At 45.2% G+C, this 22,698-nt stretch overlaps 1 protein-coding gene across 4 annotated transcripts in view; it reads left to right on the top strand.

Annotated features, from left to right (window-relative positions):
• The window catches only part of ATP11C (ATPase phospholipid transporting 11C), a 219,852-nt gene that overhangs the window by 121,087 nt on the left and 76,067 nt on the right, over nt 1–22,698 (top strand). For all 4 annotated transcript variants that reach the window (XM_056130195.1, XM_056130193.1, XM_056130194.1 and 1 more), the window contains exons 3-12: nt 151–240; nt 3,783–3,863; nt 6,060–6,167; nt 10,721–10,849; nt 13,094–13,197; nt 15,843–15,893; nt 17,076–17,140; nt 17,911–17,992; nt 19,129–19,279; nt 19,833–20,030. In XM_056130195.1, coding sequence (XP_055986170.1) covers nt 151–240; nt 3,783–3,863; nt 6,060–6,167; nt 10,721–10,849; nt 13,094–13,197; nt 15,843–15,893; nt 17,076–17,140; nt 17,911–17,992; nt 19,129–19,279; nt 19,833–20,030 — 1,059 coding nt within the window. The remainder of the gene's footprint in view (nt 1–150; nt 241–3,782; nt 3,864–6,059; nt 6,168–10,720; nt 10,850–13,093; nt 13,198–15,842; nt 15,894–17,075; nt 17,141–17,910; nt 17,993–19,128; nt 19,280–19,832; nt 20,031–22,698) is intronic.

Raw genomic sequence — 22,698 nt, 5'->3', positions numbered from 1 at the left:
AATCGAACTCGGGTCGGCCATGTTGGCCGCTCGTAAGGCTAACGCACTACCGCTGTGCTATCGCTCCACCCTTATTAATCAGTATTATTATTATTAGGGTTTTTAAATTACCTTATAATAACCATTCTACCCCCTCTTCCTCCCTTACAGTATACACTTTGGAATTTCCTCCCAAAGAATCTCTTCGAGCAGTTCAGAAGAATCGCCAATTTTTATTTTCTCATCATTTTCCTTGTACAGGTAAGAACTCCAAAAACAGCCACTCTTTCACTCCTCTTTTACAAACAGAATTGCTTCAGAGTTTCAATCTATTTCTAACCTTAAAATGCCCTTTAATAAAACAGAAGCCTTAGGGCTTATGATAATCAGACTGTTTAAAGTTCGGATAATACATTTTCATATTTATGCGCTTTTCTGCATTTGTTAAGTAACAGTTTTTACCAGAACACCTACAACTTGATCACTCTGAAGGGAAACCTCCCAGACTGGGCATGTGGCTCAGTGGGGAATGTGTGCATGGCATGTGCGAAGCCCTGGGCTTCATCCCACATACCCACATGGTGCCCCCCCCCCAAAAAAAAAACCACATAAACTGCTGAGTGAGGCATCCCCAAATATCTTTTGTGGATTTCATATATTCATCCTTGAACAAGTGTTCTCTGTCATTATATACAGTAGTTAATTTCAAAACAGAAAAGTTTGACCCTTGAACCAAATGAGGATTGATACTACTGGCTAGAAATCTACTGTTGACTCAGATTCTGACCAATAATGTTTGTTTTTCTTTTCCTTGCCTAGAAATAGTGCCATGTGTGGTCTCTGTTGTGTGTGTATGGTTTGATACATTTGAGCTTGTTGTAATAGATCACTGTGTATTTTATAGTGGGAGATGATAGGCTATTCCATCTACTTGAGACATTCATGACATACATTAATTTTTTCAATTGTTCTTTATGGCCAGGACCTTCACCTAAATCTTTTACAAATGGTTGCCCATCTCCCATAAAATGAAAGTTTGATAAATTTATTGAAAATATTTTATGTGTAAGGGGATCCACGCAATTCAAACCATATTGTTTAAAGACCAGCTGCAGCCCACACTCATAGTTTAATTTGGCTGAATGTCAGTTTTAGCTTACTTTATTTCTTTTTTTTCCTTTTCGGGTCACACCTGGCTATGCCCAGGGGTTACTCCTGGCTTATGCACTCAGAAATTACTCCTGGAGGTGCTCAGGGGACCATATGGGATGCTGGGAATCGAACCCGGATTGGCCATGTGCAAGGCAAATGCCCTACCTGCTGTGCTGTCTCTCCATTCTATCTAGTTTCTTTCTTTCTTTCTTTCTTTCTTTCTTTCTTTCTTTTTTTTTTGCTTTTTGTGTCACACCCGGCAATGCACAGGGGTTACTCCTGGCTCTGCACTCAGGAATTACCCCTGGCGGTGCTCAGGGGACCATATGGGATGCTGGGAATTGAACCCTGGTTGGCTGTGTGCAAGACAAACATCCTACCCGCTGTGCTATTGCTCCATCCCCTGTCTAGTTTCTTTCTTAATGTCCCAATTGCTGTTTTGTTCTTCTTCATTCACTTGCTCTAAGGGTGACAGTGAAATAAGCAATCTGCTTCTCTGTGCGTCTGCTATGATTTTGAGTTTTAAATTTTAAACAGATCAAGTAATGTCTTCCATCTTTTAGTCTCCAGACTATTACAGTCATTTTTGGGGGTGGTATTTTTGGGTCACACTGGGCGATGCCCAGGGGTTACTCCTGATGGTGCTCGGGGTGCCATATGGAATGCAGGGGATTGAACCTGGGTCGGCCATGTGCAAGGGAAACACCCTCCCTGCTGTGCTATTGCTCCATCACCCTGTTACCATCTTTCCCTCCATAGAATTATCCCCTGGGGACGTTGCTGCCTTCGGTGTACTTTTTTTTTCTTCATTTCGTTTTTTTTTCCCCAACTGAAGCAGAAACATCTCAGTGAAATTGCTCAAATGCTTTGTTGATGTTAAGTGCTTCTCTGTTTATCCACTTCGGAGCTTTGAGTAAATGGTACTGTAATTAAATCTATCCCTGCGACTCCATTCTAGTTGGGGATATGGGTAAGAGCCAGCTTTGGTCTTGAATGATGGGGCACTTGGAAAGGAACTCTCTCCCTCCGTGGCTCGTCTGTCTAACAGAGCAGGGCTCAGGGAACTGCACCCTCAACAGAGTCACTCTCCTTGGCACACAGTGCCTTTTCAGCACGGTTCTGCCAACATGTAGGAAGTGCCAAAAGAGGCAGTACAATGACACCAAGATAAGGCTTTTCTGCCCTTTAGGAATTGCTGAGCAAACCAAGACGACAGATGTCTATTTAATTTAATTTACCATCAGAAAGGTCATAAAAGTAGTGTAAGCAAAATGGGATGGGGTTGTTGCAGACCTTATTATTATTTATCTTTTTCTTTGCTTTTTGGGTGACACCCGGCAATGCGCAGGGGTCACTCCTGGCTCTGCACTCAGGAGTTACTCCTAGCGGTGCTCAGGGGACCATATGGGATTCTGGAAATTGAACCCGGGTCAGCCACGTGCAAAGCAAACGCCCTACGTGTTATATTATCGCTTCAGCCCCTGTAGTAGACCTTATTATTCATTTTCTACTTGCAAGGAGCTCGAGAAGGCTTAGAAGAGAAGATGGTCGTCTAAACGGATCTTTAGAGGCTTAGAGGGCGTTTTCCTAGTGACAAATACGAGACTGGGACTTCCGTGTGTGCCTGCCAGCCTCGGGCTCTGTTGAAGCTTGTTCCCGCAGCATATTGTGTGTGTTAGGGATGGGCCTGGGTGGTGGGTCAAGGGGAGAGTCAGTTAGTTGTATGGGTGCATCTGGCCCAGGACTCCGTTTCTGGAGTCACATTCTCTCCAGCATTTATCTCAGTGAACGAAAACTATCCACGCCGTTCAATTTGCCAACCAGAAAACATCTCTACCAGTCCCGTTTAAGAACTCTCTCACCGGGCCTGCTGCCATGACTTCCTGAACATACACAGATGGGCTCTCCAGGGTGGGCATGCGCTGCCCCCATCTGCCCCTCCGGCCCTCACCCCAGCTATCTGCTGGCAGCAGTAACCTCCCAGTGCCCTCCCGATCCCAGCTCCTGTGCCCTTCCTGCCATCCGGTCACCCATGCAGTAGTGACAGGAGGCCATGTCAAGGTAGTTCCGTTCACAGGCCCACTCCCCAAAGGGCAGTGATTTCTCTCTGTCAGAGGGGTGGAGAATGGAGACCGTCTCCCCATCCAGTGCCCTGTCTCACCATACACTAGCCCCGGCTATGCCCTGCTTCATTCTCTCAGAGCCACTTTGCCCCAAAGGCCTCTCTTCTTAGAGTGAAGTTTTGGAAAAGTTCAAGCCTCCCATTCCTATCAGGGTGCCTGGTCATCTCTGTCATGTGCTCGCTGTGTGTGTGTGTCTGTGTGTGTGTAGGTGGGGGTCTCATCTCCATCTGGTTTAAAGTGCCTCGTCTTGAGAGCCTGCCCACTCCAGGGTAGAGAGAATCCTGCTAAGGGCATGGATGTATTTTAGTCGGGGTTTCATCAGACAGTGCTGAGTGTGAAGACTGAATTTAGGATGACGTGCGTAAGCTAACTAGCTGTGGTTTCCATTAAAGGGAACACGAGACATCAGCCCTGCTACAAGTGTTTGTTTTGTCCTTCTGCCTGAACTGTGCACACAGCATGGGGGTTCTGCATGGCGGCTTGTGAGCTAACTGGATTTTACTTTCCACATACTTTTTTTCATTCCAGGTCACCGTTGACACTCCAACGAGTCCAGTTACGAGTGGACTCCCGCTTTTCTTTGTGATAACTGTTACAGCCATCAAGCAGGTAGGCTTCTCGTCGCCAAGGACACTTGCCCTGAGTCCTTGCGTTTGCATCACCCTGGCTGGGGTCCTCGTCTTGTATTTCTACCAAGCAGACTTGACGGATTTATTGTGTATTTCATTCCTGCTGAAATTCTCTTCTGTGATTTCTTGCTCCTTTTTCTTAGTGTTCCATCAAGGAGAGAAAAAATGAACTCGAATAGCTCAGTCAAGAAATGGGAGGGGGATTTTGAACAGCATTTCTTTTTTCGGGATGGTAGTTCTGTGTGAAGAATACGCATCCTGGGCCCAGAGAGAGATGTTCAGAGAAGCCCTCTGAACATTGTGGGCATAGCCCTTATGAAAACAGATGCAAGAAAGTAAACTTTGGGGGCCACAGCCAGCGCTGCTCAAGGGACTCAAGTGTGCTGGGTCCAAGAGCCCATGGAGCTCTCTCTCTCTGGCAAAATACAATGGACTTTATAAGTTTGTATTCCGCCAGAGACGTGGGGTGGTTACCTCCAGTCAGGAGCGTGACTGCTTGAAGTTCTCAGAAGGAGGCAGGCAGTACAGGAGGCTGGGACTCTTCTTGTCAAAGCTGATGAAGTGCCACTATTTATACTATCGATGCCTCCGAAATATTTTGAGCATGTTGTATGAGCACACTTTTGGAAAATGCCAGGAAAAAAAACAAATCTGGCAGTGGGAAGCTAGAGGGAAAAGGGGCAGGCCCGTGGATAAGGTTTGCTAGTGGGTTTCAGGTGTATGGGGCACTCCAGAAGGATATAGCTCATCAGAAAATGGCTGTTACTTTTTTTTTTTGGGGGGGGGGGGGGTCACACCCAGTGATGTTCAGGGGTTATTCCTGGCTTTGCACTAGGAATTACTCCTGGCGGTGCTTGGGGGACCATATGGGATGCTGGGAATCGAAGCCGGGTCAGCTGTGTTCAAGGCAAATGCCCTACCCGCTGTGCTATTGCTCCAGCCCCGGAAAATGGCTATTTTTGAGAGTTCTTAAAAGGTGCCCCCAGGACCTTTCAGAGTGAAGGTTTGTGGAACAGTCCTGGGACCGAGGTTACCCTTTTCCTCTGGGGGTTATCTGGTCTCCTATCTTGCCCACCAGAACTGCAGAATTGTTTTATCAAGTATTTGGTTGCTAAATAAAGACTTCCGGAATGTTCTTTCCCTGACGCTCTTAGGATTATTTTCTTTAACATCGTAAATTTGCTGCCTCCAGGAATAGCCCGTCTGGTCTTCAGAAGCTCTTATTGATTGATTTGCCTCCTCCCACTCGTTGCTCTCGGGGCCTGTCTTTCCTGGCTGGCATCACAGGCAGCATCCTGTGGAGCTGCAGGCTCGCATTGTCACGGAGTGGCAGAGCAGACTTGAATAGAGCAAAAAGGGGGACGGCGATCAAGAGATTTTGTTTCAAACAGTTTTATTTGAAAGGGCACATAAATTATTATGAAGGGAAAAAAACCAAAGCAATGTGCAAAAAGGAGAGAAGGTCATGTTCCAACAAAAGATCATCCTCCTTCCTTCTTTCTTTGGCTTGCAGTAACTCCGGACCAAAAGTCCAAAGGAAATCGAATCATTAGACCTTTCCTTGATTACTTTTAACGCTAAGAATTGGACACCAGTTCATGTGTTCTTTTATCAGTCAGTCGGTGGAGAAGTTGAACTGTCAAGCTGTGGAACTCAGCATTCAGTTTCTCTGCCAGAAATCATCCTAACTTGCCTGATTTAGCCTCTGTTTCTAGGGGAGGAATTCTGTGTCCTCAGAGATGTTCAGTAGTGCTGTACTACAGAAAAATATATGTAATTAGGTCTACAAGAGAATAAAGTCCGGGAATTTTTTTCTTTAAATAGAGAACATTTCAGAGTAGAGAAATGTAACTTTAATGTGAATAAGAGTGGAATTAGTAAACAAAATCAGTTGGAGAATATTAAGACTCTAATCCCATACTTATCTGTCAAATGGAGGAACCTTTTAATGCAATGAAAGTATTTATTTACCTGAGGGGTGTTTTGCATCTAGATCTTTGTTTTTGCTGTGTGGGGAAAAAAAGGACATCATTGCCTTGAGCATTCTGGGTGGGAGTTAGGACCATAAGAGAATATCTGCTGGTGACTTGTGAAGGGGGTTATAGAATGTCATTAACATCTTTATGTCACTCTCTGCTGGAATTCTGTGTGTAACGTTGTTTTGTTATCCTCTTAGGGATATGAGGATTGGCTGCGGCACAGAGCTGATAATGAGGTCAACAAGAGCACCGTTTACATTATTGAAAATGCAAAGCGAGTGAGAAAAGAGAGTGAAAAAATCAAGGTATAGCAGTTTGTTGTCCCTTCCTTTGTTGGTGGTGGTGGGCTGACACTCCTGACAGTCCTCCCAGAATTGGGTAATGCCAGGATCAAACTCAGGGCTCCCACGGGCAAGGCCTGCACTCCCAGCCTTTGACAGCTCCTCCCTGGTTCTTATTCTTCTTTTCATTGTAATCAAAAACGCCTTCAACATATAGGATTCATTGGCCTTTAGTATAAACACTGTATTGTACATCCATCAACATTGTGTGGTTGCAAAATATTTTTATCCCCTCAAAAAGTAACCCCCTATAGCCATTAAGAAAGCTGGTTGCATTCCTCTCTTGCCTGGGTCTTGGAAACCACTAATCCTCTTTCTGTTTCTATGGATTTGCAGATTCTAGATATTTCATGTAAAAATGAATCATTCACTTCAGGGCCTTTCTGTGTCTCGCTTCTCTTAATGTGATGTTTTACTCAAGGTTGGGTCAGGATGGTATGCGTATTAGTACATCATTCCTTTTTTATGACTGAATAACATTTTGTCACGAGAATATCCATTTACTTTCTCCATTTCTCAATTGATGCCTTTGGATGTCTTTCTGCCTTTTGACTATTAGGATTGTTGTTGCTCTAAGCATTTTTTTTTGTTTTTTGGGTCGTACCTGGCAATGCTCAGGGTTTACTCTTGGCTCTGAACTCAGGAATTACTCCTGGCTGTGCTCGGGGTACCATATGGGATGCTGGGAATTGAATCAGGATTGGCGGCATGCAATGCAAATACCCTATCTGCTGTGCTATCGCTCCACTCCCCACTATAAGCATTTCTGTACATTTGTTTGAACACCTGTGTTTAGTTCTTTTGGATATACAGTAAGTACTCACTAAACATTGAGAAGTTCTTGGAAACATTATATGACAAACACTGTATGTTGCAAACAGGTCTTTGAATAATGCCCTGTTCTGCATCATTTCATATGAGACTGATGGTATTTAAACAATTGAAGTAAGAATCCCACAATCGAAGGGAAGGACTCACTTACTTGAGGACTTTATGTATGCCTAGGGGTTTTTTGTTTGGTTTTTGATTTTGGAGGCCACACCCGACTGTGCTTGGGGATCATTCCTGACAGTGTTCGGGGTACTGTGCCGGGGATCTGAACTGGGTTCACCATGCCCTACCTCCCGTACTATTGCTCTGGCTCCCGTATACCTAGGTTTGATAGTATCCCATGTTTAACTCTTCATGAACTGCCAAACTGTTTTACACAGCAGCGGCACCAACATCTGACATTATATGAGCAGTGGAAGATATTCCAAGGTCTTTCAGTGAATGATCTCGAGCTATTTAATTTTTTATTCAACCAGCTGTGGTTTATTTCTTCCTAAATATTTTCCTGCAAATAATATTTTGGAACTCTCCATATCAGGTAATTTTAATGTTTACAATAAATAGATTTTCTGACTTTTTGGGAGACATATCTGGTGCTACTTGGGGCTACTCCTGGCACATTGTTTGGGGGGCACCATTTTTATTTAATACTGAAGCATAAATATTTTTAGACTTAAGGTATTTATAAGAAAATGTATTACGGAAAAGCAGGGGCACAAGTGAACACGTTCTAACTGACTGAATTTTCCAATTTTCTTTAAAATAGTAATCAACTCTAATTGCTTATTAGCATTACCTTTGTTTCTTCATTAGAAAAAAATCTGTTTTGGGTTGAGAGGGTTGGGGCCACACCTCATGGCACTCACGAACTATGCAGTGCTGGGAATTGAACTGAGTCCTGCTGAACGCAAGGCAAGTAAGTGCCTTAAGCCCTGTGCTGTTGTCTTCTCTAGCCTTGCCTTTGGTTCTTTTTTTGGCAGGGGGTAGAGCTTTGAGGCCATACTCTGCAGTATTCAGGGCTTACTCCTGGCTGTGTAACTCAGGAATTCCTCCTGACACCGGATTCAGGGATGCTAGGGATCGAACCGGGGTCAGCCGTATGCAAGGCAATCACCCTACCCGCTGTACTGTCACTGCAGCCTTACCTTGGGTTCTGATGCTGAGCAATAATGCTCAATTTCTATAACAGGTTGGGTACTTCGGGTCCTACCATACCCACCCGAACCCAGCATCTGCTCTTTTCCTCTGTGCTGAAGGGAAGCGGAGATGAGTCCCAGGGCAGGAGTGCATGCTCTGCTTGCAGGAAGCTGGGGTCCAGTTCCCGGCACTGTCTGGTTCCCCCAGCACCATGCTCTGAGCTGCCCCCAAGCAGCCCCCAGTGTGGCCCAAAACAAACACAAAGATTAAAAGAAAGACCTTTGAAGAAAACTGCTTTCATCCTACTTTCAGAATCTCAATGCGGTAGGAGTTGAGAGAAGTAGCTTAAAAAGCAGCAGTGTTCCCGGAGGAGGTAGGCAGGAAGTACCTTGTAGAGGGCAGAGATGTCAACTTTCAAAGGTCTTCTGTGTATCTCAGCAGAGATTGTTGTTCTGGGGAAGGAACGTAAGTGTTTACAGAAGTGACAAAGGAGAGACCAGGCGCAAGAAAATGTTACTTACAAATGAGTTCCATTATTGGCGCTGGCGCACCTGGCTACTGATTATTGGCAAAGCACATCGCATTCTTCCTGAATAGGTCTTGAAATAGCTGCAAAACCGTGTTGCGAAATAGAAGGCAGGTGTGTCACTTACTAGTTTAGGATTTCACAGCCAGCCTGTCCAGATCTGTGCCGAATCTCAACTCTCGCCTCAAATAGGTCATTTCTCCCCTCCCAACACCCTGCCCATCTCTCTTGCAATCTGCGGTTCTGTACCCTAGTGTTCCTTTCAGTGTTCTCTGTGCCACAGTGTGGAGAGTGCTAGAAGACCCTGGACCGGATGATTCTTTACTGCCTTCTCCCCCAAACACATTCTGTGTCTCCATGGGTTAGAATGGAAGTTGCAGAATATTATTAATAATTGTGTTGACACTTACCAAATGGTTATGGTGTGCCCGGGACTTGGTGAAACAGTTTATCAGTGTCATCGCTGCGTGCTGGCCCCAATCCGGTGACATCCGTGGTATCCTCTGAACCAGTGATTTTGAAATGCTGTTCCACAGATCTTACTGGGCCATAGGAATTTTCTGCTTTTCCACACAAAGTCATTGCTAGTTACTACAGGGTACACTGGATAAAGGTTTCGTTTTATAATATTAGATTTTTTTTTTTGCTTTTTGGGTTACACCCGGCGTTGCATGGGGGTTGTTACTCTTGGCTCATGCACTCAGGAATTACTTCTGGCGGTACTCAGGAGACCATATGGGATGCTGGGAATCGAACTCGGGTCAGCTGCGTGCAAGGCAAAACGCCCTACCCATTGTGCTGTCGCTCCATCCCCCCAGTATTAGATTTTAAAACCAACACACACAACACTATTCCATGTCATGGGTTTTTTTTCCGCCTGGTTCCAGGAGATATTTTTCTGATTTTTACCAATCACAGATCCAAGAGGTTATAAGCCACTGATCTAAGGCATTTGACTAAGGCTGTCGAGTTCAGTGCCAGAGCTGGGACCTAAACTCAGGTATAAAAGCCCTGCCTTTTAGCCATCGTGATTTCTTCCCTACATTATGAAATAAGCTGCAATAGATATAGTGCATGACTTGCGACTTGGGTTTTCCCTCTACTTGACCTTTGGGTCCTGACTGATAAGTCGAAAATTATTTCTCATTGCTGCTGTAGCTGATTCTACTGATAGCAGATAGATGGTTGAAAGGTCAACTCTTTGGTGGGTGGGAAAGATGTTTCAGATGATCCATCAGCACACAGTTGCCTCTCTCATTAAACTTGGATCCTGGAAGCACCATAAAAGGATCCAGCCCGGCCCAGGAATAGCTGTTATCACATGTAAGTGGAAAGCTGTTGAAATATACATCAAGCAGGTTGAGTTCTGATGAGCTCAGGGTTCATCAAGTGCTGACGTTAAGACACGGCAATTTTCTTGATTCACTCATGAAGGTGTTCATGATCTTTGTCTTTTTTTAAAGAAATCTTTTTATTAAGGCACCAGGATGTGCAGTTATTCTTAGTTGAGTTTCCAACGGCAGACAGTGTCCCAGTGTCAACTTCCCCCCACCAATGCCCCCAGGTTCCCGCCCACCTCCCAGCCTGCCTTCTTGACAGGCACATTAATATTTTTTTCACTGAATCACTGTGAATCACCGAGTTACAAAGTTATCCACGGTTGAGTTTCGGGCATACAAGCCAGGTATATTTTGAAGTTGGGTTGCTGTAAATCTTAACAGACCACCCCCACCAGAATTAACAGAAAGCGTGTGACTTCTTGGGTGCTGAAATTGTTGACCTAGACATTGCAATTCAGTCCTTGGGTGATCCCAGAGAATCCTGCATCCTGAGAACTCAGCGGTTCTGAATATCGAGTAATGTCCCTGCAGCCCCTCTCATCTGGTGCCGGGCCCTACGTGGTGCTAGAAGACCCAGAGTTAGGCAACTTCTCTGGGGACTGATGTGATGTTCACTTAAGGCACACTGGATGTCTCCTCAGAACTCCAGGAATGACTTTCCTGTCACTCTTTCTCTCCATCAGGTTGGCGATGTCGTGGAGGTACAGGCAGATGAAACCTTTCCCTGTGATCTTATACTCCTCTCGTCTTGCACTAGTGACGGTACCTGTTATGTCACCACGGCCAGTCTGGATGGGGAGTCTAATTGCAAGGTAATGGGGACAAAACCTTACCTAGACACTTGGAGCTAAGGAGAATATAGTTCTTTTTTCTTGTATGTATGTATGTATGTGTGTGTGTATGTGTGGCAGAAACGTCAATACCAGGAATTGACCCAAGTCTTCATATGCAAGGCAAGCGGCCAACAAGGAACCACAGTGCAGGGTTGCTCCTCACGCAGTGCTCCTCTCCATCGTCCCCTGATCTTTTTTTATTCAATTTAAGTGTTTTTATTTTTCATTTTTTATTGAATCACTGTGAGATAGACCCTTACAAAGCTGTTTGTGATTAGATTGCCATCACACAGCATTCCAGCACCATCGCTCTACCAGTGTACATTTCCCAGCACCATTGTCCCCAGGTTCCCTCCCATCACCCCCCACCACCCACCCCCAGCCTGCCTCTGTAGTGGGGTTTTTCTTCTCTCTCTGTCTCTGCCTCTCTGTTGCTTTTTCTCTCTCTCCTTTTGGGCATTGTGGTGTGTAATATTGACACTGAAAGGTCATCAAGAATATCCCTTTATCTACTTGATCTTTTTGTCTTTTCTTTCTATTTGTGTAAGTTTTGTGTCTGAGGCCAGTGTTTATGTAATTGTCTTTGAACTTGGAAGCCTGTACTCAAGTTTGGTGGGGAGAAAGGCGTGGTGGGCGAGGATGAAAACACACCCTAAATAAAACCACCACATTTTTAACAGCTCTGCTTGCATTTAATGTTGACATAATCCATTCAGTATTTTATGTAGGCTTTTACAAAACGAGAGCGATTGTAGGGTGAAACTCTAAAACTCCCGAAATAGCTTCAAGTACTCTGCCCTTACAGATGGATCTATTTTTATTTGAAAATGGTTGAATATTTTCTCTTAAAAAATGTTTATTCTTGGCAAATAGAAAATCTAGCTTAGAGTAATTTGATTGCTTTTTAAAAATAATACCTTAGGGTTTAATTTGGCAAATGTTTGCTTTATTGCAAGTGGGAAGAATTATTAATGTGTTAAAATAAATTTGCTCCAACTGGAGAACTTATTTCCTGGGCATCTTCCGGCTCGGTTGGTTCTTGGCCAGTGTCCAGAGCTCACACGGCATGAAGATGTGCCCTCTATATGCTGCCATTTGGAAAGGCGTCGTCATGCCCCTTCCTCTGTCTCCTTAGAAGACTCCCTTCACTGCTTTATTCCATCAGGAGTTGAAGACCAGGACTAGGGATGTGGAAAAGGAAGATCAGTGCCCGTCAGTTTACTAATTCTCTACCTCAAGTTCATAGTGATGCACCAGTCCCATTTCAGCTGTTCAGGAAACATTCTGTCAGAAAGTGACAAGTTAAAAATCCAGAAAGCTATCTAACAATTCCCTTAATAGGGGAAAAAGTTGTTTAGAGCAAGAAAATTTCCAGTGTTTTTTTTAATTTACTATTTATTTTTCAGTTACATTCATCCGGTCAAGGCAGCTGAAAGTACAGAGGTTTTCTGAGTCAGGAGATTGTTTTTAAATATAGCTCAGACGGTTCCAGAATATTCCCCGCAGGCCATGCAACAGCTTGCCCTTCTGCGTGAGTGGTGCTGCCTTTGAGTCTGTGTTAGCTCTGCTTTGATGATTTATAGATGGCTTCTCCGAAGCCTGCCTTGAGTTCTGGGTGAATCAAGTATGAAACATACACCAGCAGAATGTACTGTTGGGCCAAAGCAAGGCACATCATTTTCCCGTTCAGCATATGAAATATAGCCACTCTCAAGCCTCTTTTGAATCATTAATTATGCTGTGTGTGTAATGGAACTATTAATGATTTCTTTGCTTGCTGCAGGCAGTGTTACCACTCTTCTGGCCAAAAAAGCTGTGTTCGATGCATAAGTGTATATTTATGAATATTTTCTGTACACCACTGTATACCAATAACAGGTCTCAGTTCTGGAAATAGGAGGAAAAGAATAACTACGTCAACATTTTTCTGGGTTTCCTATTAATGGTATATGTGCTGCAAACAGAAATCTCTGTTTTCAGTATCAAAAATCCCTGTGACTTGGTCCACCATCCTTGAAATCCCCTTGCAGCAAGGTTATCTAATGATTTGTCATAAATGGTGAGACTGATACCAAACAACTTAACGAGAGATGCTGGTCGGCCTTTGTGGTGTTCTGCCAAAGCCTCTAGCCCAATCGCAAGGTATTCCTGCAGGCAGGTGGGTGTTTGGTTATGGAACAAAACAGTTGAATTTTTGCTTTTCTTTCTTTGGCTTCCATTCAGACGCATTATGCAGTACGTGATACCATTGCACTGTGTACAGCCGAATCCATTGACACTCTTCGAGCAGCAATTGAATGTGAGCAGCCGCAGCCCGACCTCTACAAGTAAGAGCCCCTGGTCCCTTTCCTCTCCCTCACACGTGTCTGTTGCTCTTTGCCTTCAGTTTCACTTACACACAGACACATACACAGACACACACATACAGACCCACACAAATACCCACTACTTCCAGCATCATTTTATTTGAGTCACATTTACACCCCCCCCCAAAAAAAAAACACCAGTCTAATTTACTATATTTTTTCTTTTTTGGGGGGGGTTAGGGAGGTTGGGGACACACCTGGCAGTGCTCGTGGGTTATTCCTGAAGCACCTTACCTGCTCTACTATCACTCTGGTCCTGCATTTGTGTTTTTATGAGCTACGCCTTCCTTCTGGCAGGGAAATGAATCAAATCAGCCTTATTCACTCCCAACCTGAGATAAATCCTGGTGGGTTCAAGTGATTGTTTCTTTATTTTTGTTATTTGGAAATAGTGCCATCCATTCGATTTTAAGTTTATCTTATCCCATAAGGCTCAGTTACTATTAGACTGATGCGTTAAGCAACATTAATTAAAACCAAACTGTGTTTAAAACCCTTTATGTGTTATCCAACATTACAGAGAAGGGGACCCAGGGCCATGCCTTTGGTAACCACCTGTCCCTCTTTTCCTACCGATAATGAACTGAAGATTGCACATGGGCTGTTTCTTACCATAGTAAGCAATTGACGGAGCAGAGAAATAGTATGTTTTCCTGGCATTGCTAGACTTTCTGGAGTATTTTTCTGAGTCATAGTTATTGTGGGCTGTCAACAATTGGGCCTTTGATTTGAAACCGATTAGTTTGCTTGATGAGAACATGGTGTTAATGAGAGTAGAATAACAGTTTTTTTTTAAATCCCCAAGGGGCCCAATTAATTTAATTCTCGTCCACCATTGCAGATGGCATCTATTAGCCATGCCAGCCATCTTGTTAATGAATGCTCTTGGTGATCCTGGGGGAGCAAATGGTTAGATGTGGTTTACACCAGTGCCCGGCAGTGGAAAAACAAAACTTGTGGCTTTGCAGCAAATACAGTGTCCTGCCTCTCTTCTCCTCTCCAACCCCTCTTCCCTTTCCCCCTATTCTGTATCCACTTGGGCAGTAGTGAATTAGGACCTGAAACTCCAACAGCTCTTCCCAGCCTCCTGCGTGCTCACAGTGAGGTAACAGGTGAGTGTGCAAGGCTCACAAACTCACACAAAAGGAGTGACTGATTCTGCCTTGGTGCTGGGCAGTATAGGTAAAGGTAAAGGTAAAGGCCCTCCCGTTGATCGTCGATTGCTCGAGCGGGCCCAGTAACGTCTCCATTGGAGACTTTGTTGTTACTGTGTCTGGCATATCGAATACTCTCGGTAGCTTGCCGGGCTCTCCGAGAGGGGCGGAGGAATCGAACTCGGGTCGGCCATGTTGGCCGCTTGTAAGGCGAACGCCCTACCCGCTGTGCTATCACTCCAGCCCAGTCTTCAGTATTTTTCACGCAGCCCTTCAGTTTTTCAGGTACCTGGATTGTGAAGGAGCATTTTAGGACAGGGACGGTTATTCCTAATTTCTCAGAATCCTATTGAGTATTCTTTTTTTTCTCTCTTTTTGGGTCACATCCGGCGATGCACAGGTGTTACTCCTGGCTCATGTGCTCAGGAATTACTCCTGACGGTGCTCGGGGGACCATATGGGATGCTGGGGATCGAACCCGGGTGGGCTGCGTGCAAGGCAAATGCCCTACCCACTGTGCTATCGCTCCAGCCCCCTATAGGGCATTCTTGATCTGTGACTTTGAAACACCGTCCCTTCTACCACCCCTAGGGTAACCAGAGTCGCGTTGCAATTGCAAAAGCAAGGTGGGAAATTTCCAAGATGCTTAATTAAGCAAAGGTGCACTGAGAAGACTTGCACTCTGGGTCTCACCGAGTGATCGGGAGACAGCACCCCCCCCACACACACACATACACATCACCTGGTGGGAACTTCTTGGACATGTGCATTTTCATTGGAATCACAAGGCTGGGGCTGGGACCCTGAAAAAACTTGTGTTCCTCACGCAACTCTCCCATGGACATTGCATCTTTATTCATAACGGAACCCTTTCTCCACATGAGTCTGAAATAGAAATCGATGTTTTCTGTGAGGTGTAGAGAGGTAGTATGTGCATGCCCAATGTCAAGAAAAGCTGCGAAATCAATTGAAAATCTTCGTCTGGGGCTAAAGAGCACGAGCCGGAGGAAGAGCACTCGCCTTGCCTGCAGCCCCTCTGGCTAACTCGAGTTCAACCCCAGCACTGAATATTGTTCCCCGAGTGCCACCAGGAATTCCCCAGCACACAGAGCCAGGAATAGCTCCTCTCCCGCCCCGGGCACCCCTGGGTTTGGCCCAAACCTCTCCTCTCAAAAAAAAAAATCTTTGTTTATCTTTTATTCTGTAATACTATTTTTCAATCAAATGAAAATACTGCATACCATATCCGTTTTAACTGGCGGCTAGTGGTAACATAATCAATATAACATTTCCCCCTCAGAAATATAATCGGCTTTGCAGAGTTCATTCTGAGATTTACTTCTTCTGCATTCTTTGTATTTTGATTTATTCTCTATTTGTGGCATATAGATTTTTTTTTAAAAAAGCTAGATATATAGAAAACACATTTGACTCTGAGATTCTTTTTTGCAGATTTGTTGGGCGAATCAGTATCTACAGTAATAGTCTTGAGGCTGTTGCCAGGTGAGTCATTCCTTCTATTGGTGCCCTTTGGGGAGGTGGGAGGATGTTAAACTACCCCAATACATTGTTTTCCTAGGAAACAATATAAAGGTGAATAAACTTAGAGTAGCACTGTAGCACTGTCCTCCTGTTGTTCATCGATTTGCTCGAGCGGGCCCAGTAACATCTCCATTTTGAGACTTGTTGTTACTGTGTTTGGCATATTGAATACATCACAGGGAGCTTGCCAGGCTTTGCCATGCAGGCGAGATACTCTCGATAGCTTGCCGGGCTCCGAGAGGGGCGGAGGAATCGAACCTGCCTTGACCGGACTGGCTGCGTGCAAGGCAAAGGCCCTACCGCTGTGCTATCACTCCAATAAGTCCCCATTATTCTCCCACCACGCCTTAGATAACTCACCTTGTGATTAGTGGGGTGGTGCGAGTGGGTCTGTGTTTCTTGGGACAGGGCTGTGTGCTACCGGAAGTGATACGGGGGGGTTTCCAAAGGAGCAGAGCTTTGAACACTGACAGTCTCCGGTCTGCTTTGGGCCCTGTATTTGTGGTCCTGATCAGAGCAGTGGCTGGCAGTATTGGCATCCGTCCCCGGCTAACAGTGCCTGGGGGTCGGTTGAGGAATCCGCAAGTGGAGAAAATGCTAGGAGCAGTACGTGCAGTTAAGTCAAATGAGAGACCAGTCATTTTTGATTCGTTCACATGCAAAGCCAGTCGTTGCCTTAACATTTTCCATCGGCCTGGAAAGCCAAGTTCAGAGGAACTGGCTTCTCAGTCATCCCCCAAGAGACGGATCTATGCTCTCCAGATATTATGTCAGTTTGTCTTTTGCTTTGCACTGAAGTTTGTTTGCCCAGTCTCCTGCCCTTGCCGTCTGCTGCTTCTGTCCAGACGTCGCCTGGTGGTCTGTGACTCATAGTCCTTTTCATCTCTCAGCATCTCTCTACCTCTGTGTGTTTCTGGCTCGGCCTGGCCTGTGCCTCCATCTGTGTTAGACTTTCAAAGACCTTTCGTTTCCAAGGGAAGGATCTGCAGCTCCCCCTGGGGAGTATGTGTGTGCCGGGTCCAAGTGGGTAGCTAACATCCTGAATCCCTTGGACATAGATGTGTGCGAGGGGAAAGATCTTCTCCAAGTCCATGATACTGTTGGTCTGTTGATGTAAGTTGTGTTATTTTTTTTTCCATTTAGGTCTTTGGGTCCTGAAAATCTGTTGCTGAAAGGAGCTACACTCAAAAATACCAAGAAGATATATGGTGAGCACTTTTAAACTCTACCTAGCAGACATAGCTGTGTGAAACCTGTGCATAAATAGTGCATGTTAAAAGTGGAATGTGGGGGCTGGAGCCATAGCACAGAGGGGAGGGCGTTTGCCTTGCACGCGGCCGACCCGGGTTTGATTCCCAGCATCCCATATGGTCCCCTGAGCACCGTCAGGAGTAATTCCTGAATGCAGAGCTAGGAATAACCCCTGTGCATCACTGGGTGTGACCCAAAAAAGCGAAAAAACAAACACTGTCCTCCCGTTGTTCATCGATTTGCTCGAGTGGGCCCAGTAATGTCTCCATTTTTGCGAGTTGCTGTTACTGTGTTTGGCATATTGAATACGTCACGGGTAGCTTGCCAGGCTTTGCCATGCAGGCGAGATACTCTCGGTAGCTTGCCGGGCTCTCCGAGAGGGGTGAAGGAATCGAATCCGGCTCAGCCAGGCTGACTGTGTGCAAGGCAAATGCCCTACCGCTGTGCTATCACAAAAGCAAAAAAAAAAAAAAGTGGCAGGTGATAAGTGCCACTCAATATGAGCCTGTCTTTAGGTGTTTGGCAGTGGGTAAGATGGTAAACTAATAATAATAAACTAAAGTCAACCAAAATTATACTACCAAGGCAATTATCAGTCGGTAAATAGAAGAGGGCTTAAAATATCACTCTTTTGTAGGCTGAGCCCAATTGGCAGAACCAAACAGGTGGGGAAATGATTAGGAACCCGGGTTGGAAGCTAGCTTAATTATATTCTGTTCTTCTTTAGGAGTTGCTGTTTACACTGGGATGGAAACCAAGATGGCTTTGAATTACCAAGGGAAATCTCAGAAACGTTCTGCTGTTGAAAAGTTAGTGCGCACTGCAATTTTCTTTACTTGTCGTTGATCCGAAATCGTGGCTTCTCGCTCAGTACATCCAAATAGGAACCATAACAAGAAGCATCAGTTATGATGGCAGCTACGGGTCTGAGCACACGTTTTATGTTCCAGAAATTGTGCCCTTTTATGTCTCTTGTCTGATTTGTTTGAATCCTCTGAGCACCTCGCAGTAAGCATTCTTTTATGAAGTGGAGGCATCCACATTGTCAGTGAGGCTATGGACTCACTTACCTAGGCTCCAAGATTAATGTTCCCAGAGTGGGTGATACCCACGGGCCCCTAGAGGGCTTAGAAATGATCCAAGAGCACCACTGGTGGGGGATTAGTAACCTCCAGTGCAGATTGGAGCACTCTCTGCTTAAAGAAGGTATATATATTTCCAGGGGTGATTGATAAATATTTTTTTCTGAAAAGAGCCCCATAGGTCAGTCTAGCAAGCTTGAGAACCTGTGTCTTAGAGCTAGGAAAGGATAGAGTTCAATGAGTGAGTTGAGTGTTGATTCTGCGTAATGGCATGGGGTCCTCTGATTGCTACACGCAAGGAGTTGCCACAGCACAGCTAGCAGTCTCCTGGCAAATACCGGCATGGTACCTGGTAGATAGACCTTCAGGACAGTTGCTGATTGCAATGCTCTCTCTCTTGTTGGCATAGATATCTTTTATTTCATTGACACTTCTCCAGAAGTATGTGTATGTCCCTTTCACACAGGAAGAGTCAATACTTCATCAGGGAAATGGAAACAAGATAGTCTTCGTATAGGGAAGGATTGAGAGATGGTGTGTGTATGTGTGTGTGTGTGTGTGTGTGTGTGTGTGTGCTCTGTGATACAGGAAGCATAATGGAGATGGAGGTAAGATGTTAAGTTTGTTCATCATTGTACTTTGGGGAGCACTAGTGACTCACAGATGCGTCAGGGTCAGCTTTTCCATTTCTACTATGTGAAAGTTATGATTCAGATGGGTCAGATGGGTCCAGGCACAGAGGATGCGCCATAGTTGTACATCAGGAGAGGACTTAGAAAATTGAGCAGTAAGTCATACTCGGTGGATGCGATGTCTTAAATCATTACACAATTCTCCACATCCACATTATCTTATTTTTGCAGGTCTATCAATGCCTTCCTGATTGTGTACCTGTTTATCTTACTGACCAAAGCTGCCATATGCACTACTCTAAAATATGTTTGGCAAAGCAACCCTTACAATGATGAACCGTGGTATAACCAAAAGACCCAGAAGGAGCGGGAAACCCTAAAGGTAATGTGTTTTCTGCTATAAAATCTTCATTCTTCCTCAAGAGTTTAACCCTAGGACTCTATTGGAGATTGTTTGCTTTTGTTAGCGTCTCGGTTTTCTTCCTGTATGATATAGCTCAAAAGCCATGGCGGATTTAAGATGGCATGGAGTGTGTTTGTTGTTTTCGTTCGGCATCTATGCTTGCTTTTCAGTTCCCTCATTAAAAGAGTATTACGAGCTTGTGACATATGTATTCGATGCATAATGGTTATCTGCCTATCAACTTTGGTCACAGACACTTATATAAATATCTGGGGTGGGAATAGCAGCGCAAGTGAAAAAGTGTTAATCACGTGATACACTGAAAAATAATGTTACAATTCAGAGTTGCTTTGAATGTTGTCTTAATATGGAGCTTTCACTCCAGTGAGTGTTGATGGCAGTCTCCTTTATGTAAGCAGAGCTGTGCTTTCAGCACTGAAGTGAAAGGAGAGAAAGTGAACTGTTCATTGACATTACACTTTTCTGGTGGAGCTTTACATCTAATTAGCAAACTTTTTTTGTTTTGTTTTAGGTTTTGAAAATGTTCACCGATTTCCTGTCGTTTATGGTTCTGTTCAACTTTATCATTCCTGTCTCCATGTATGTCACGGTAGAAATGCAGAAGTTCCTGGGCTCCTTCTTCATTTCATGGGATAAGGACTTCTATGATGAAGAAATTGATGAAGGAGCCCTGGTTAACACATCAGACCTCAACGAAGAACTTGGTCAGGTTAGAATGTTTTCTTACTCAGAATCAGTTAACCTAGGGGAATGTTTCTTCTTGTCTGGAATCTCGTGTACGTGAACATTTCACAGTTACAGGTGTGAGTCCAAGCATAGTCCTGTGCATAGGTACAGAAGGAAGGCAGCCAGGGTGCTCATAACTAGAGCAGTAGTTATTTTGCTGGTATTTCTGGTGTTTTGAGACCTCCAATTCATGTGTCAGATTTTTTTTTAATTTTTATTAGTGAAACACCATGAGGTACAGTTGTAGACTTACAAACTTTTGTGCTTGGGTTTCAGTTATACAATGATCAAGTACCCATCCCTTCACCAGTGCCCGTTTTCCACCACCACGGGTCCCAGTATCCCTCCCACCACCCATCCCACCCTGCCTCTGTGGCAGGGCATTCCCTTTTGTTCTCTCTCTCCTTTTGGTTGTTGTGGTTTGCAAAAGAGGCATTGAGAGGCAATCATGTTTGGTCTATAGTCTACTTTCAGCCATGCATCAGATTTGGACGTTACAGTCACCCTCGCCCAAGCTAATAGGGTGAGATACTAAATTATAGGCCATTTCCAGGGAGCAGCAAGCACATTGTCGTCATTGCCATCTCTACATGGAGCTAGAATACAGGGTGGGGAACAGAGCTCTTTTCTAAGTGCAGTTTTTTTTTCCCCTACAAACAAATTTGACCAGCGTTGCCTTATTGACATTTTCTGGGTACACTTCTGATCAAATGGGAGATAGAACGAGCAAGCCCGGAGTGTGGAGTTGAGGGCAAGAATTTAAAAGAAGGGAAAATGTGAGGGCATGCCCTCCTCCAAATGCTCTTTGCTTTTCTTATCGCCGTAACCCCGGCTGTGGCCATGTTCCCAGCCCAGATGCATTTACTTGCCTCTGCCCTGCAGCCAGACATACGTGCCCAGCTCGGGACTTGTTCAGTGCCAGTGAGCACTGAGAAGCCATTCCCTTGCTCTCATTTTCCTGGTTGTCAGTAATCTCTGGCCACTGATGAACTGGGGCGGGGGGGCGGGCTTGCGTTTCATTCTTCGGACATTTCAACTGTCGAGCCGGTGGAAATGCCATTCCTGTCATGGCAAATTCAATTCATGGACCTGCCCTTGCGGCTCCTGGAGGGGCTGCTGATGTCCATCCCCCCTCAGACGTTCTCTTCCTGAGTTCTGTCTCCGCCACCTCCACACTCTCTGCTCTCACACAGATGTCACCTAAAGCCAGGGACCCACTTGCCAACAACAGTCATGTGGGTACAATGACTCTCCAGATGACATTTTCTTTCCCTTTGGAGGCTTTGGGGCCACACCTATTGGTGGTCAGGGACTCTAATGGGGCTCCACGCTCAGGAATGCCCCCCGGCAGTGCTCAGGCCTGTATGTGGTGCTGAGGATCAGTCCAAGGTTGGCTGTGTTCAAGGCCAAGTGCCTTAAGTCCTGCACTGTCTCTTTGGCCCTGCCAGAAAAGAGGTTTTATATTTTAATTTTATTTAATTTTATTGATTGATTGCTTTTTGGGTCACACCTGGCGATGCATGGGGGTTACTCCTGGCTTTGCACAGAGGAATTACTCCTGGCGGTGCTTAGAGGACCATATGGGATGCTGGGAATCGAACCTGGGTTGGCCACATGCAAGGCAAACATCATACCTGCTGTACTATCACTCCAGCCCTGAAAAGAGGTTTTAGACCTGACTGGAGGACTCCTCCGGACTCCACATCCCACAGATACCGAGGCCAGAACCCAGAAGGAGGGAACGCATGCGTGCTCTGCCTTAGCTACTGCTCCCAGAAAGTTCTCACCAAGGGTGACTTGAGCTGCCACCGCTGATGCGAGACCTTCTCAGACCTGTGGTTTTCACCCAGAGGCACAGATGGCTGTGCAAAGCTAGTCAGTCTTAAGGAAAGACCTGTGACTTGTTAGTCCCATTTCGCATGTCACCTCCGGTGGACCTTTTCCCAATAGCTGATTTCATTGCAAAAAAAAAAAGATTCAATTTCCATCCAGAGGCTGGCCACGTGCAATAAGCTACTCCAGGAAGAGCCTGGCTCAGGCTGCTGCCACCAAACCAAGGGTCATCCCCGCCTTGTCACACATCCCACGGACGCTGCCTCCAGCTTGTTCCCTGTTCCCTTACGGTGCAGACTTGCTCTCCCATCTTGGCTCCTTCTTGCAGCAAGAAGGAGAGGAGAGCTCTGGCCAGTGATCCGGTCAGTTGGATCCATGCAAAGAAGCTCCAGCTTTCAGCCTGGCCCCGTGCCCTTCGCCCACACAGCTCTGCTTTATTTTTTTTCGCTTTTAACACACAGAGCTTTTATTTATGGTATTTTTTAAAGTTTTATTATTGAATCACCTCGAGCTAGATCTTTACAAAGCTATTTATAATGTGGTTTCAGTCATACAGTGTTATCCCTCCACCAGTGTACATTTCCCAGCACCAGTGTTCCCAGTTTCCCTCCCATCACCCCCCTCCACACACACACACACACACACACACACACACACACACACACACACACCAAGCCTGTCTCTATGGAAGGCATTTTTCTTCTCTTCTTTCTCGCTCTCTCCTCTTGGCAAGCCTGAGTTTTGGGGTGTGGTTCTCATTTCATCAAATCTTCTCCATTAACAGCCAGATCTCCACTTCACCAAATACACTGCAAAAA

Source organism: Sorex fumeus, unplaced genomic scaffold (assembly GCF_029834395.1).
Source record: "Sorex fumeus unplaced genomic scaffold, SorFum_2.1 ptg000075l, whole genome shotgun sequence".
Lineage (NCBI taxonomy): Eukaryota > Metazoa > Chordata > Mammalia > Eulipotyphla > Soricidae > Sorex > Sorex fumeus.
This window is presented reverse-complemented; position numbering and strand designations above follow the sequence as displayed.